The sequence below is a fragment of the Schistocerca gregaria genome, chromosome 11 (assembly GCF_023897955.1).
Source record: "Schistocerca gregaria isolate iqSchGreg1 chromosome 11, iqSchGreg1.2, whole genome shotgun sequence".
Taxonomy (NCBI): Eukaryota; Metazoa; Arthropoda; class Insecta; order Orthoptera; family Acrididae; genus Schistocerca; species Schistocerca gregaria.
The window spans coordinates 147032414-147045085 of NC_064930.1; the positions used below are offsets into that span (position 1 = coordinate 147032414).

The following is a 12672-nucleotide window of genomic DNA, read 5'->3' on the forward strand; positions in this document are numbered from 1 at the left end:
GAAATTGAATCACAGTTATGATGATGGCTATTAAAGATCCTCAAACCCATATAAGTGGAGTATTACAGGTGAAGATGTAATTAGTAACTTGTTTCATAGCAGACAGAATGGTAAAACCCATTACTTCACAATTTGACATATGTACCAAACGCAACTCTGTGTGATTTTCACTGTGACATGGCAAATATGGTACACATTTAACTCTATAAGGCACATTTATGTACTTTTTTTTGTTAAATAAAAACTGCACTATCTTTTTACAGCCATAAGCTGTGTGAATACTTGTATAATAACTTCTTCGTAAACTTAATTTCTGTTTGGCACTGTTAAGTATTTTGTCCAATATCTGTTACTGATTATTGTGGTACCTACAAATATTTCCTTTTGATCTTTTTAATGCAATAATTTGAATTTTTTAAATTACTGTTGATAAGTAATATGAATTTAATTTGTTTTGGCTAACTATTTGAGGTCCATGAATGAGAAATGTTACTTAAATCCCTTTTGCAACCAATGTTCTACACCACATTGCACTAGTGTGGTTTTAATGATAACTTTGGTCATGTTTCATATGTATAAATGCGGTAAAAAAATGTTAATTATTTTGCAGTTGCAATGTTAAGTGTTCTTGTACAAATGGTTTAAAACTGAATGACCTAATTTGTAGAACTCATTTGTTGTGCCTGTTGCTCACACATGTAATTTTATTTAAGAGTAATTTTTCAGTTGAGGCACATGATTTGCTACCTACAGTGTGTGTGTATTATCATACAAATCTTGTGTATTATCAAGTCTGATGCCTAAATTTCTTTAGTGCTGTAAAAGTACATTGGAGAGCATGTTTCATAAATAGTATTCCTTTTATTTTCATCACAGTTCAGACATATCATATAACTAGAACTTCTATATGCTTTGAGAGTTTCTCTATCTATGAAATTTCATACGTTTCAACTGCATTTTTTAATTGGAACTATTCATGATAATCCCTCCTCTTCATACATGTAGTTACTTGTGAAAGAAACTGTACAGCTATTAAGATATGTGTAATCATTGTGCAGATGTTCATCATGAATATGAGGCACTGAATATCTAACCAAGAGAACTCAGCCATTCTATTGAGTCATTGAGAAAGAGTGGTTATGAAATGGATCATGTGTTGGGTAACACATTTCAACATCACCATTCAGTTGTTGTATAATGTGAAATATTTTTTGGGAAGCATATGACTTGACAACATAAAATTGAGAGCTTCTCTATTCTCTTAAACTCTTTAAAAGATTTGCTATATAAATGAAATTACAGAATTATATAGTCTAGAAAATAAAGTAATAATGAACAAATATTTTTGAGAAATAAATATGTTTCATTATCATAACTGAAGCATGGTTAAGTATCACGAAGCCAAATAAAATCAAACCAGACTACTGCTTTGTCCCTTAAAAAAGAAGTAATGTAGTTTTGTGTACAACTCATTTTTGTACTGATTAAATTTATATAATAAGTGATCTGGAGTTGCAGAATTACATTAATAATAAATATTCTCATATACTTTGCCTTTAGATGTGGCAAGGGCCTTAGGGAAAATATGCCTATTCTACCAAACTCTCCCATTTCCTTTTATCGAATGTGTTGCTTGTCCATTTGATCTTAGGTATGTCCTCCTCCATCATACTGTGCCACCTAGTTGTGGGTCTTATTCTTATTCCTCTAGTTACATCTGTTGTCCTGTAGAATACTGTTCTAGGTAGTCAGTTCTCAATCATTCTCACTATATGGCCTGCCTATTTCTACTTTCCCTTCTTTAACACTTTGATGATGTTATGGTGTATGTACAGCTCTCATAACTCTTCATTTTTTAATAGCCTTCATTCTACATTATATTCATCATATATAGATCCAACAATTTTCTATACTTTTCTTTCAAATATTGACACTTTTTCTTCATCTTTGTTCCCATATGTTAATGCTTCACATACATATTATATTCCAATATAATAGCTGATCGGTACAAGTGGATTTTGAAGTTAGAACTAAGTGAACCTTTCTTTGGAATTTTGACGAATCTGCTGCTAGGCTGGCATTTATTTATATAACAGTTTCTGTTATTTTTCATATTTTGCAACCAAAATAAGTAACATTGTAAACATTCAATGATTAATTTTTGAGATGAAATTAGGAGGGAGAGGGAAATATTTTCATGCAGGATGTGTTTCATGGTCATACAGTAACAGAATCACTTATTCTTAAAATAAAAAGACAGGACTCATTATGATTATATGATAATATGGAACAATACATTTGAGTAACACATAACACAACTTTATTATCATTGTCATTTGTCATGAGGACATATGTTGCAAACATAATGGTTCAATTTTTTTTATATACATTTTCCATATAATAAAGAACCTCTCCATCCTAAGTATAGTAATACTTGCAAGCTACTATCCTGATACAATTTTACTTATCTTACTAAATACACTAGCACATAATAATTTGTCTTCTGACAGTAGTGTTACGTAACTACAATGTGCAGTACTTAAAACCAGGCAAACAAACTGTCTGCAGCAACATTTGTCAAGAAAATTGTTGAGAAACTATTATAATAACCTCCAAAAAAACTGGATCAATTCTGTTTACAACTAGGCACAATTTTGTTTACAGTAAACATGTTACTGCAGCCTTTCATCCAATTCTGATCTTACAAAAAGAAAAAACAAATGGCAATCAACACCTACATTTAAGACACTTTTCCCAACCATTATAAAAATTCTGTGTGTGTTATTTATTTGAAGCACTTTTGTCATTAACAATATCTGTGCCTAGTTGTAATAAAAGAGGAAAGTTTGTGAACGAAAATTTATGTTCTTCGGGAATCATGATATTCTCATAAGGAGTAATGCATATTGTTATGTAGAGGCATGAGATAATGTGTAATAGAATGCAAGATTAAAGCATTGCTTATATGACCTACTGAAGAACATATAAATCTACATACACATTTGAGTGCATATAGTGACAATTTAAATAATTTTGGAGATTAATAAGGTTAACTGACTGTGACATGTTTCTACTCATAACAAATATAAAGTGATTTACAGAAGCATTGCAGGAAATTTATAGCTGTTAGTGACACTTAAATAGCTCTTTCACATATAAATTTTTGTCTTGTATCCTTGAAGTTATCCTTGCATCACCACAAGTCAGACTGGACATTGTTTTATGAAATACTTTTTTGTGCACTTAAAATGTTTTATGGGTGGTATGTCTAAGTACTAAAATGCTATACAGAAATCATTTAGAATGCAGTGGCATCAAGGAGCACAAAATGTAAGAAATTTGTTTATTCAGTGTCCCATTGATTCACTTCATTAACTTTTCCACTAACTGCAGTTTAGTATGTTCAGAGTCAATCACATTTGTTTTAAACAAATGAATGTAGTTGAGTAAACGAAATTTCTGCACCTTGTATATTCTCAGAACTAATTATTTCCATTGTTGCATCAACTGACCATTATCAATAATATTCCCCAGTTCCGTTCTGCATGTTACAGTTAAATATCAGCAACATGTAATCAAATTAATTCTGTGACTATTCAGCTAAATTGCCAGTAAATTAACACAACACACTTAAGCTGTAACTAATTTGTAATTTTTGGAATAACAACAAAAACAACTTACATACATATTGTGTTCAGAGGACTCCTCACGAGGACAAGAATCCTACTGAAACGTCCTGAACCTGTGGTAACTTTCTTAGCACTTGACTTTATTTAGGCCTATCTGCTTACCACCAAGTAACAGGATGTTTCTTCATTCTGAAAATTTTTAAACTATATTCATTTGTTCTACTATGGTGGAATTCTGTACTTATTAAAAAACCTTTGACAACTATATATAAGTTTCCATAAGCACTTCAAATAACAAAATTATCCCATTAATGTGGATCGTTAAAAATTCAGGAATCAAATATTTTTTTTTTTACCTCATTCAACTATAGCTGTTTCTTGTACTCATACCTAACTGCAGATTTGATTTGTACTTGCAGATAAATTGTGTCTCAAATGTGAACTAATACATTTGAAACACAAAAAAGGAACAAAATTTGGAAATGTGGTAATCAGATTGTTTTGGCATAAATTTGATTCAGTTTGAGCTATCTGCTTTCAAACAAATTAATGTGGGGAGGGGTGGAATAATAAAAAAAAAAGAGGGGGAAAAATGTTGCATGGAGACAGTTATTTGCATCTGGAAACTTCCTGGTTTTTTAATGGGCAAAGGAGGAAAACTTGCTTTGGTTATAGTCTTATACACATAAATATATTATATCTTATGTTTTACATATATATGTAATCAGCACTGTACATCATATATTTGGCACTGTTAATAACATTTACATCAGAAAACATTCAACATTGTCTAAAATACTGAGATTTAGTTTGGAAAAAAAGGCTTTTCGACACTACTTCCAATTTTAAAACTAGTTTCTTTTGAGTTTCCATTTTTAAAAATATGAAAATAAGTTCATTTCAGAAAAAAAAAACGAGCCTAGTAACAGTTTACTGAAGGACTGAGTATCTTATTTTTCATCAAATTCAATTTTAAACCACATTCTACTATGAGGCCTATTTCTACTACAAAGACCAGGGACACTGTTTTATGAAAGTTTGTTCCCCTCCAGTATTGTATAATATCAATATAAAAATGGGGGAACACTAACATTAGTTAAAATTTGTGCAATTTGTTAATAAGGTAATATTTTATATTCCTTGTGTAAGTCATTCTCAAGTTGAAAAAACTGGTATTACCAAACACAAAATGTAGAAAACAACATTTTAATTAAATTCAAAATGTGGCTCTACCATTTCATGTATTATTGAAGTGACAAATGTTTTGGAGTGATACTGTAACCATGATCAGATATGCTCACTATCAGAAGTGACCAACAAGTGTTTCAGATCTCATTGTGTTTAACTGTGGCATTTTGTGAGCTCAGTAACAAAACGTGTAGCTCACAGTTTTTTTGAAACAGGGTATGATGAAACAAAGTATAGAAAGATTGAGAGGACACTATACACAGATAGTAGGCAGCATAGCTTAAAAGATGTTTTCCGTTGACTGGTGGTACTTTTTTCTAACAATTTTTTGAAATTAGTAACAAAAACCAAGCTGCTTGTTGGAAAGAATCAGTTAATTCTACTAAGTTACTGGACATCAAACATTCTGATGATATAAATAATGTGTGATATAACTTTTAAAAAAATGCATTACCTTCTGTCCATTAACTGCAAATATCCCATCAAAATTATAATTTAAAAGGTGAATTACCAATACTTTGTATGTTGTGAGTACTTAATGACTTTTCTTTAAACACACAATGACATATTGACATGTGTAGCCTGGTGTGGCTACTGATAATTGTGATGACAATGAGAAAACAAGGGTAGACGGTTTCCCTCTCAAAATAGTGAGCATATATGATTGTCAGCAGAGCCACAATGAATCAAAAATCTTCCTGAGTTTCCCTCATGTGCTGCAACACCAGCACACAGACCATTCAAACGTACGTGTGTGTGTGTGTGTGTGTGTGTGTGTGTGTGTGTGTGTGTGTGTGTGTGTGTGTGTGTGTGTGTGTGTGTGTGTGTGCAAGAAATGCAGTTTCACAAGTAACAGCAACATGTATTAAGTACAGTTTATTATATATTTATATATAAATATACTTAAAGCTAACTTCTTTCTCTATAAGTCAAGGTTATCTTTGCAAGGAATGTATCAGCATATTCCTCCACATTCTTAGAAAATTCTCAGATTTAACTGTTATTACACATGTAAATATACAAATACATAGGCAATTGCAGTGCAACATATACATTATTTTATCTATATACATATATATTAAAACAATCTGTCAAAGATGTGTATAATTTAACTTTGGTAACATCACATAAAGGAGGCAAAGCACATAATTAAGAAATCATGGAATGTCAAAAATGCACAACTACCTTCTTGGACCTATAGTACAGTTCAAAACCATGAAGAGTTGGCGAGGGATGACTGTGAGAGAGATTACGACAACAGAATTTCATCAAATGTGAAATCCAGAACAGCCACTTCCATCTGGAATTCTGCGGGGAAAAATTAATTGGTAAAATAACTAAACAATGGTAATTACAGATGTAATGCACAAAATTCCTGGCCCTAAAACAAGTAGCTTCATTCACCAGTATTTTGGAATCTGAATGGCAATATTTATTTTCTGAATCAACTTCTTTTCTGACAAACACAGAACATTTCTGATATGATGATGGACTACATTTTTACAGCAAGCATTCTTGACCAGTTGTGATAGTTGTTAAATAAAAGAAAGGACAAAATAAAAGGTAATACAATTGTGTTTCACAGTCTTACAAAAGGAAGATTAACCTTGGTTGACATATTATAGTTCTTTACAAACGTTCATGTTTCAGGAAAGCACTTAATTTTCAATTTATACTCTAAATCTCAAAGTACTTCATAACCTGAGCATTACATTTCAGTTCATACAACAGCTTCCTGCATAAAATGAAACATTAAATTGTATGTATTTACTGGAGCTTCATACTCTGTTATTCAGTTTGGTTTTCTGTTATCTTAAATATTTTAACTATCAAGACTTTTCCCAAGAATTTATATGTTGAAATCAGAGAAATTTTCTTAACAGTGTGAACACTTTCAAAATAATTTGATAGGTTAATCGTGCTCCAAACAGGGAAGGGTATATTACTTATTTTATGTATGTTTCACAAAAAACGTAACTAAAAATACCAGGTGAATTTTTGTCCGCATCATCACAAAAACCAATTTAACATTTTTCGTCTTTGCATAATGCTTTGACAAGGAAAACCAACAAAGTTGTCCGACACCTAAATTGTATTATAATTTGGGAGATGCCACATGAAGTACATACATTCCTCAGATAGTTAAGCTCTGCTGTAAAGTCTCTGCACAAAAACAACCTGTTGGGGCAACAGGTGATTTCAATTCCTTTCTGATAGCACAATTACAAAACAGAAAGTGAAACACAAAACAATATCACTGCAATATCTTTGGCAGATACATACAAATCACATAAATAAAAAAGGCACCTTTATAACTTCCATGATTAGCAACTACTGCCCATCCTTCACATTATCCAACAACCATTCATCACCAACAACAAATATGGTACCATTCAACATTCATTATTATGTGCTATTTATAAAAATATTTCAGTTGTAGTAATAATAATACTTGGAAAGACAATTTTCGCACAAATCTCCAATTGCTTGGATCCTGTCTATTTAAAAAAAGTTCATGCCTTACGTAGAAATCCATCACAGTTCCATTTTTTTTTAAGAAAAAACCAGATTCAATTTCAAAGACAACACAGCCGTACAACTACAATCTGATGCTGCAGTTACGAACACTTGTGCAAAGAGTATGGAGACCATAGTCTATCTAAATAATACTTAACAGACGTAAACTGGATTCAATCAGTAAGGGGTTCTACTGCATTAAATTATCTTTTCGCTTCATAACAACCTTGGTACAAATCTTTGGGCTGGTTACAATCTGTCCACTTCTAACACACAAAATAATAATACAATAAATTACAGATATGTCTCCAACATATGGAGGCAAACGGATCAAACACAGGGAAGGCTATTCGTCTATCACTAACACAACACCTAATCCAACTGCATCATTTTGATAACCTAGTAGTTTTTTTTTTAAGTACATTGAGAGCATCATGTTAGGCTTTCACTGAGTATATAAACCTCTGTGGCTACCATATTCCTGTTAAAACATACAAGTAGTTAAATAAGCATAAACTACACAAGGAAGCTACACATTTTCGTTGTGTACATTGTTTTTTGTAATGCTAATATGGAAATATCTTCCCCCTCACTTTTTTTTTTTGCACTCTTGCCTTTGATCGCTCACGCAATACTGTCGTATAACAAACTACTCATCACAGCACTATGCTTCACACTTAAGTTTCTCTGAAAGTCAGCATGATTGAAAGGCAAATAATACCTACTATATTATTTGTTGTTACTTTCACTAATCACAACATTAATTCTAAAACAGCATTTATATAGTACATATATCATACATATGGAAGCATTGCTTCCTTAAATTTGTTTTCAAATCCTCTTGTTTTTATGTAACTGGGTAACCTAGAACTTCCACTTAAATATCTCATCAACAGGAACCACACAAAGCAAACTACTACATTGTAACAACAAATAATAATACATTCTAGGGTTTTTACATTTGTTTCTTACACTAAGCCTTATGTATCTATATATCAAAGACATTCACTTAATTTTTGAAGTACGACAGTGAATTATCATAGCTAGGCAGCTGTTCTGCAGAGTTTGTCGATACCACTTTTCTTTCTTTGATCTCTGTCCATGACAAACCACTGGTAATATGTACAGTTTTCATTTTATTTCATTTTCATATCTGTGAAGGTAGGATTGCCATGGATCTTCCACGTGCTCATCAGTTAACTTCTGTATGAATGAAGAAATTAACCTGTTTTTTTTTTCTAATTAACTACTATTCAACAAACTCAGAAACTATTTACATATCAGTTACGCAATAATTTGCTAACTTTTGAGAAGGCCCTAAGACCACAAAGTGGCTTTGCAAATGAGCTCTTTCTCTGTTTGAAATGAACATTCCTGCTCCTAACAACCACTATAATTAGCTGGAGCCAAAATAATGGCAGCCTGTGTGTGAGATGTAGATGTAGAACAATTGCCATTAATAAGGGAAGGTATGAGAATATCAGTGCCCTATGTTACAGGACTTTCAACGTGATGCCTGTCATTCTTCCCTGTACACGTTGCAGAATAGACAATACTGTACTCAGAGAGGAAAAGATATTACACCGTGATTAAAACAAGGCATAACAGAAAAGGTGCACCTCGAAGGATAGCATTTCAAGTGCAGTATCTATTTTCAGGGGAAGACGCAGGGGCGGGAATCTCTGGGGATGTAAAATGTTAGATTCGACATTTTCATTTATTTCACTAATTCCTTCCGGTGTACAGTGTAGATATCGCTATCAGACCAACACCTCATTTTGTCCAGTTGTACATGGTTTTCTCTTCTGGTCCACATTGTTTCCTCTTCTGAAGCAGCATTAGTGGTAGTGAGTTCTGAACTATACTGTATTTCCAGGCTGTCTGGGACTTGCCCTAGGGTGAGCATTTGATTCTTGGTCTTACAATAGGCCATCATTTCTGTGCACTACAGTACGAAGCAAATTTAATAGTCTCTAGCAGGGCCGGTAATATCAGGATACGTATATTCATCACTGGAGTTGACAAGTCGTGTGAGCCATTGGTTATGTTGTCCTGCTCAGTTTCACAAAGTGATGGAGAGCAGTAGCATAGCTTAGTGTAGGATGAAGTTGGTACAGTTTTCATGTGAGTCCAGATTTACAATAATGGGTGTTGAGACCCAGGCTACTAAAAAACTGATTCTGAGAAATCACTAGTTTCAACACTCTCTCACTTGCAGTGGTAATTGGGTATGAAGACTCACACTGCTCGAGTTGTTGACTGAGTTTCGATTGGTCGAATGAGGTCATCAGTTGGCTACTCCCTTAAATAAACAAAGCCTGAAGGATAAAAAGCTGGCAGTGTATTTTAACTTTTGTTGTTTCATCTGAGGTCTGAGCTCCATTACAGAGGAATGAGGAAGGGAAAATGCGAAGCAGCCACAGAATAGTAATAAAATGCAGAGGGGGGGGGGGGGGGGGGGTTAAAGTGATGTCTGAAAGCAGCTGGGACTGTATTTCAAGGAGCAGTCAGGTCCTTCACTCAGCTTGCCATACGTGGGCGTAATAATAAAAACAAGGATGCAACAAGCAGCTTTGAAAATAATGTGGAATGTGAGAGTATAGGAAGTTTGGAGAGGCCACAGGTCACGCCGACTCAGTGTTCAGACGGCCAGTTCAGCATTTATCAAATACATATGAGGCACAGGTCCAGGTTGGATGCAGAGTGTGAACAGCTCAGAAACTAAATGGTGTTGAGGAGAGAGCAGTTTCTTTGAGACTTCTAATGAAGATTTTAGGGAAACACACACAATTTTTTTGGCAGGAAATGAAGTGAGTATTAGCAATACGAGCCAGCTTTACACGGACGAACTTGTGGTGTCATACGTGCAATTCGATATCTGGAGGAGAAGGGCACATAAATCCAGACCTCCCTGTGAGTGAATGCAGAATTGTCACTAGCCTCAGTGCACAGCTCCACCTGCTACGTAATGAGGAGTGAGAGATACGATATTGGTGCAGAGGTCGACTGAATCCCGCAAGACCCACCAAACTCTGAGGTGAAAAGATTTCTCTGCAATTAGATCCAGTTTGTTAAGGTCTCTCTGAATGTTACTACATTTGCTGGTCATTGTCCTCTGTTAGAACTGTGATATACTAATTGCTCGATAATGGTTGTTTCCTACAGTTTTATAACAGACTGGCAATATTTTAGTACGTTTGTTTTAAGTCTTATTTTTCTCTGCTGTGCATGTCACATTTTCTACAGTTTTGCCATACATTAAATAAAGCGAGGGGAGTAAGTGGTGACAAACGGATAGGAGGTCAACGAGTCTGCAAGGTAGCGAGGAACAGCCACCAGTTTTCGGCAGATCTGTCCCTCAGACATTCATCGCGTAGTACACTGCGGTCTGCGGTGTGGCCGTGATAGGCTGCGGTTGCTGCTGCTGCTGTTCCGGTTGTTGCTGCTGCTGCTGTTGCTGTTGCTGTGGTGGCAGGGCGTCCTGCGGGAGCTGGGCGGCGCATCCCTCTGGAACCCCCCTCTCCTGCTTGGCCGGCGGCCTCGTGGGTGACGACGCACACGATGAAGACGAGGAGCCCGCGACACAGGCGCGGACTGCCGCCGGTTGTTGTGGCTGCGGCTGCTGCTGCTGCTGCGTGGCTGGTGGCAGCGGTTGTTGTTGTTGCTGTTGCTGCTGCTGATGTTGCTGTTGTTGCTGCTGCTGCTGCTGCTGCTGTTGAGGCATTGGTGGTTTCTGCACATTCGGCACTGAAGCCGGTGTGGTGTGAACCGGTGGAGGGGGAGTGAACCTGTGGACAAGGCAGTAGAATAACGCACTGCGGCAAGTGTGATAATGAAAGACAGTATTCGTGATGACAAAGTGACAGATTAAACAGTCTTTTGGCATATGCCCAAACACCCATCTCAACAGCGTAAGGACAGTTACAATGATACAAATGTAAAGAAAACAGAATACCCAGTCCCCAAATGAATAAAATCTCCGACCCAGTCAGGAATCGAACCCGGGCCCCCGTCACTTACCTGTGTGCTGTGGAGACACTGAGGTAGACGAATAAAACAGTCAGAAAATTAGTAAGGGGGCAAGAATGAGGAGGAGAAATGATAAAGACACATAAGTATCCAATGCCGGCAAAATCAACAGAGAGCTACATGTTTTCAGTATGGAAACCAAAATTAAAAACCAAAAATATTATGTCAACTGATATGACCATTTAGAAATAATACAGATAATTTGTCTAAATTGCCACAAAGTACGAGCTTACTAGACAGGAAAGCATAGGGTGTCAAAGGCGAGGATGGTTTCTGCTGTGCAGCCTACTCTGTGAAGTGATGAAGATTATCATTTTAAGTTTATCTCAAGATTAAACAAAGACACAAACCAAAAACATGGGCAATGCTCCTTTGTCACCAATTTTAGATTGACTGATGCAAAGTTCTGGAGAGTAAGCACTACTGTACACACAGAAAAATAATACACTACAGCCTGATTAAAGCAAAATCAAAAAACTGTGCACCTGGATTGATGATTTACATATGCAGTATTCCTTCTCAGGGGATCTGCAACACAATTTGGAAGTTAGGTGATGTGAAATGGAAAATTCATGGAGGAAATCAAATGGAATATCTATGGGTAAAAATAATGTTTGATAGAGTGGTAGAAATGTTGCAGTTGTGTTACCTATACTGCTACACTGATATAATCTCTAACACACCTGCTCAGTAAGCAGGAGAGACAGGTTCAAGTCCCGGCCGTAGCACAAATTGTAATTCATTTCCTCAGCTTCTATCATTGTCGTGGACTCTTGGTGATCCAGCCATTCCTTGCACATACGGGTGCTGGATTAGTGGAAGTGCCAGCCAACTGAGAGTGTTAAATTTAGTGTAAACAAATAGTGATTATACTTTATTAAATGCAAAGGTACATTCATTGTCACCGAAAACTTCCTCCTAGAATGTGTACATACAGTATTATCGCTCTCTGTGAAATGGCAGTATACTTTATCACATAATGGCTTTTCTGGTTCTTGCATAATGTACTCAAGGAAGATGTCTGTAGCTTGAGCATCAACAGTGAGAGACATCTTTATGTTCTCTCCTCCTATGTCCTGATCTTCACTTTCATCACGATTTTCCTGTATGCTTTCGATTCTCTATTCATCTGTTACAGTTTGCTCGTCCATCAGCAATGACTTTGTACTAAGAACCTTTGTTCGACTTACATATAATTTTGAGTTTGTGCTCGAGGTCTAGCATAACGTATTTTCTTTCAGAAGCTACAATACTGAACTGTACAGAAAGCCGCAATTTAAACCACATATAGCATTCTTTAACACCGTAA

The 12672-nt window shown here is 35.4% G+C and overlaps 1 protein-coding gene across 1 annotated transcript in view; it reads right to left on the minus strand.

Moving 5' to 3' along the window:
• Positions 1-2303: 2303 nt before the first annotated feature.
• Positions 2304-12672, minus strand: part of LOC126295238 (proline-rich proteoglycan 2-like) — a 66753-nt gene continuing 56384 nt past the window's right edge. Inside the window, exon 5 of the mRNA XM_049987588.1 lies at positions 2304-11122. Within this exon, the coding sequence (XP_049843545.1) occupies positions 10693-11122 (430 nt within the window). The 3' untranslated portion in view covers positions 2304-10692. The remainder of the gene's footprint in view (positions 11123-12672) is intronic.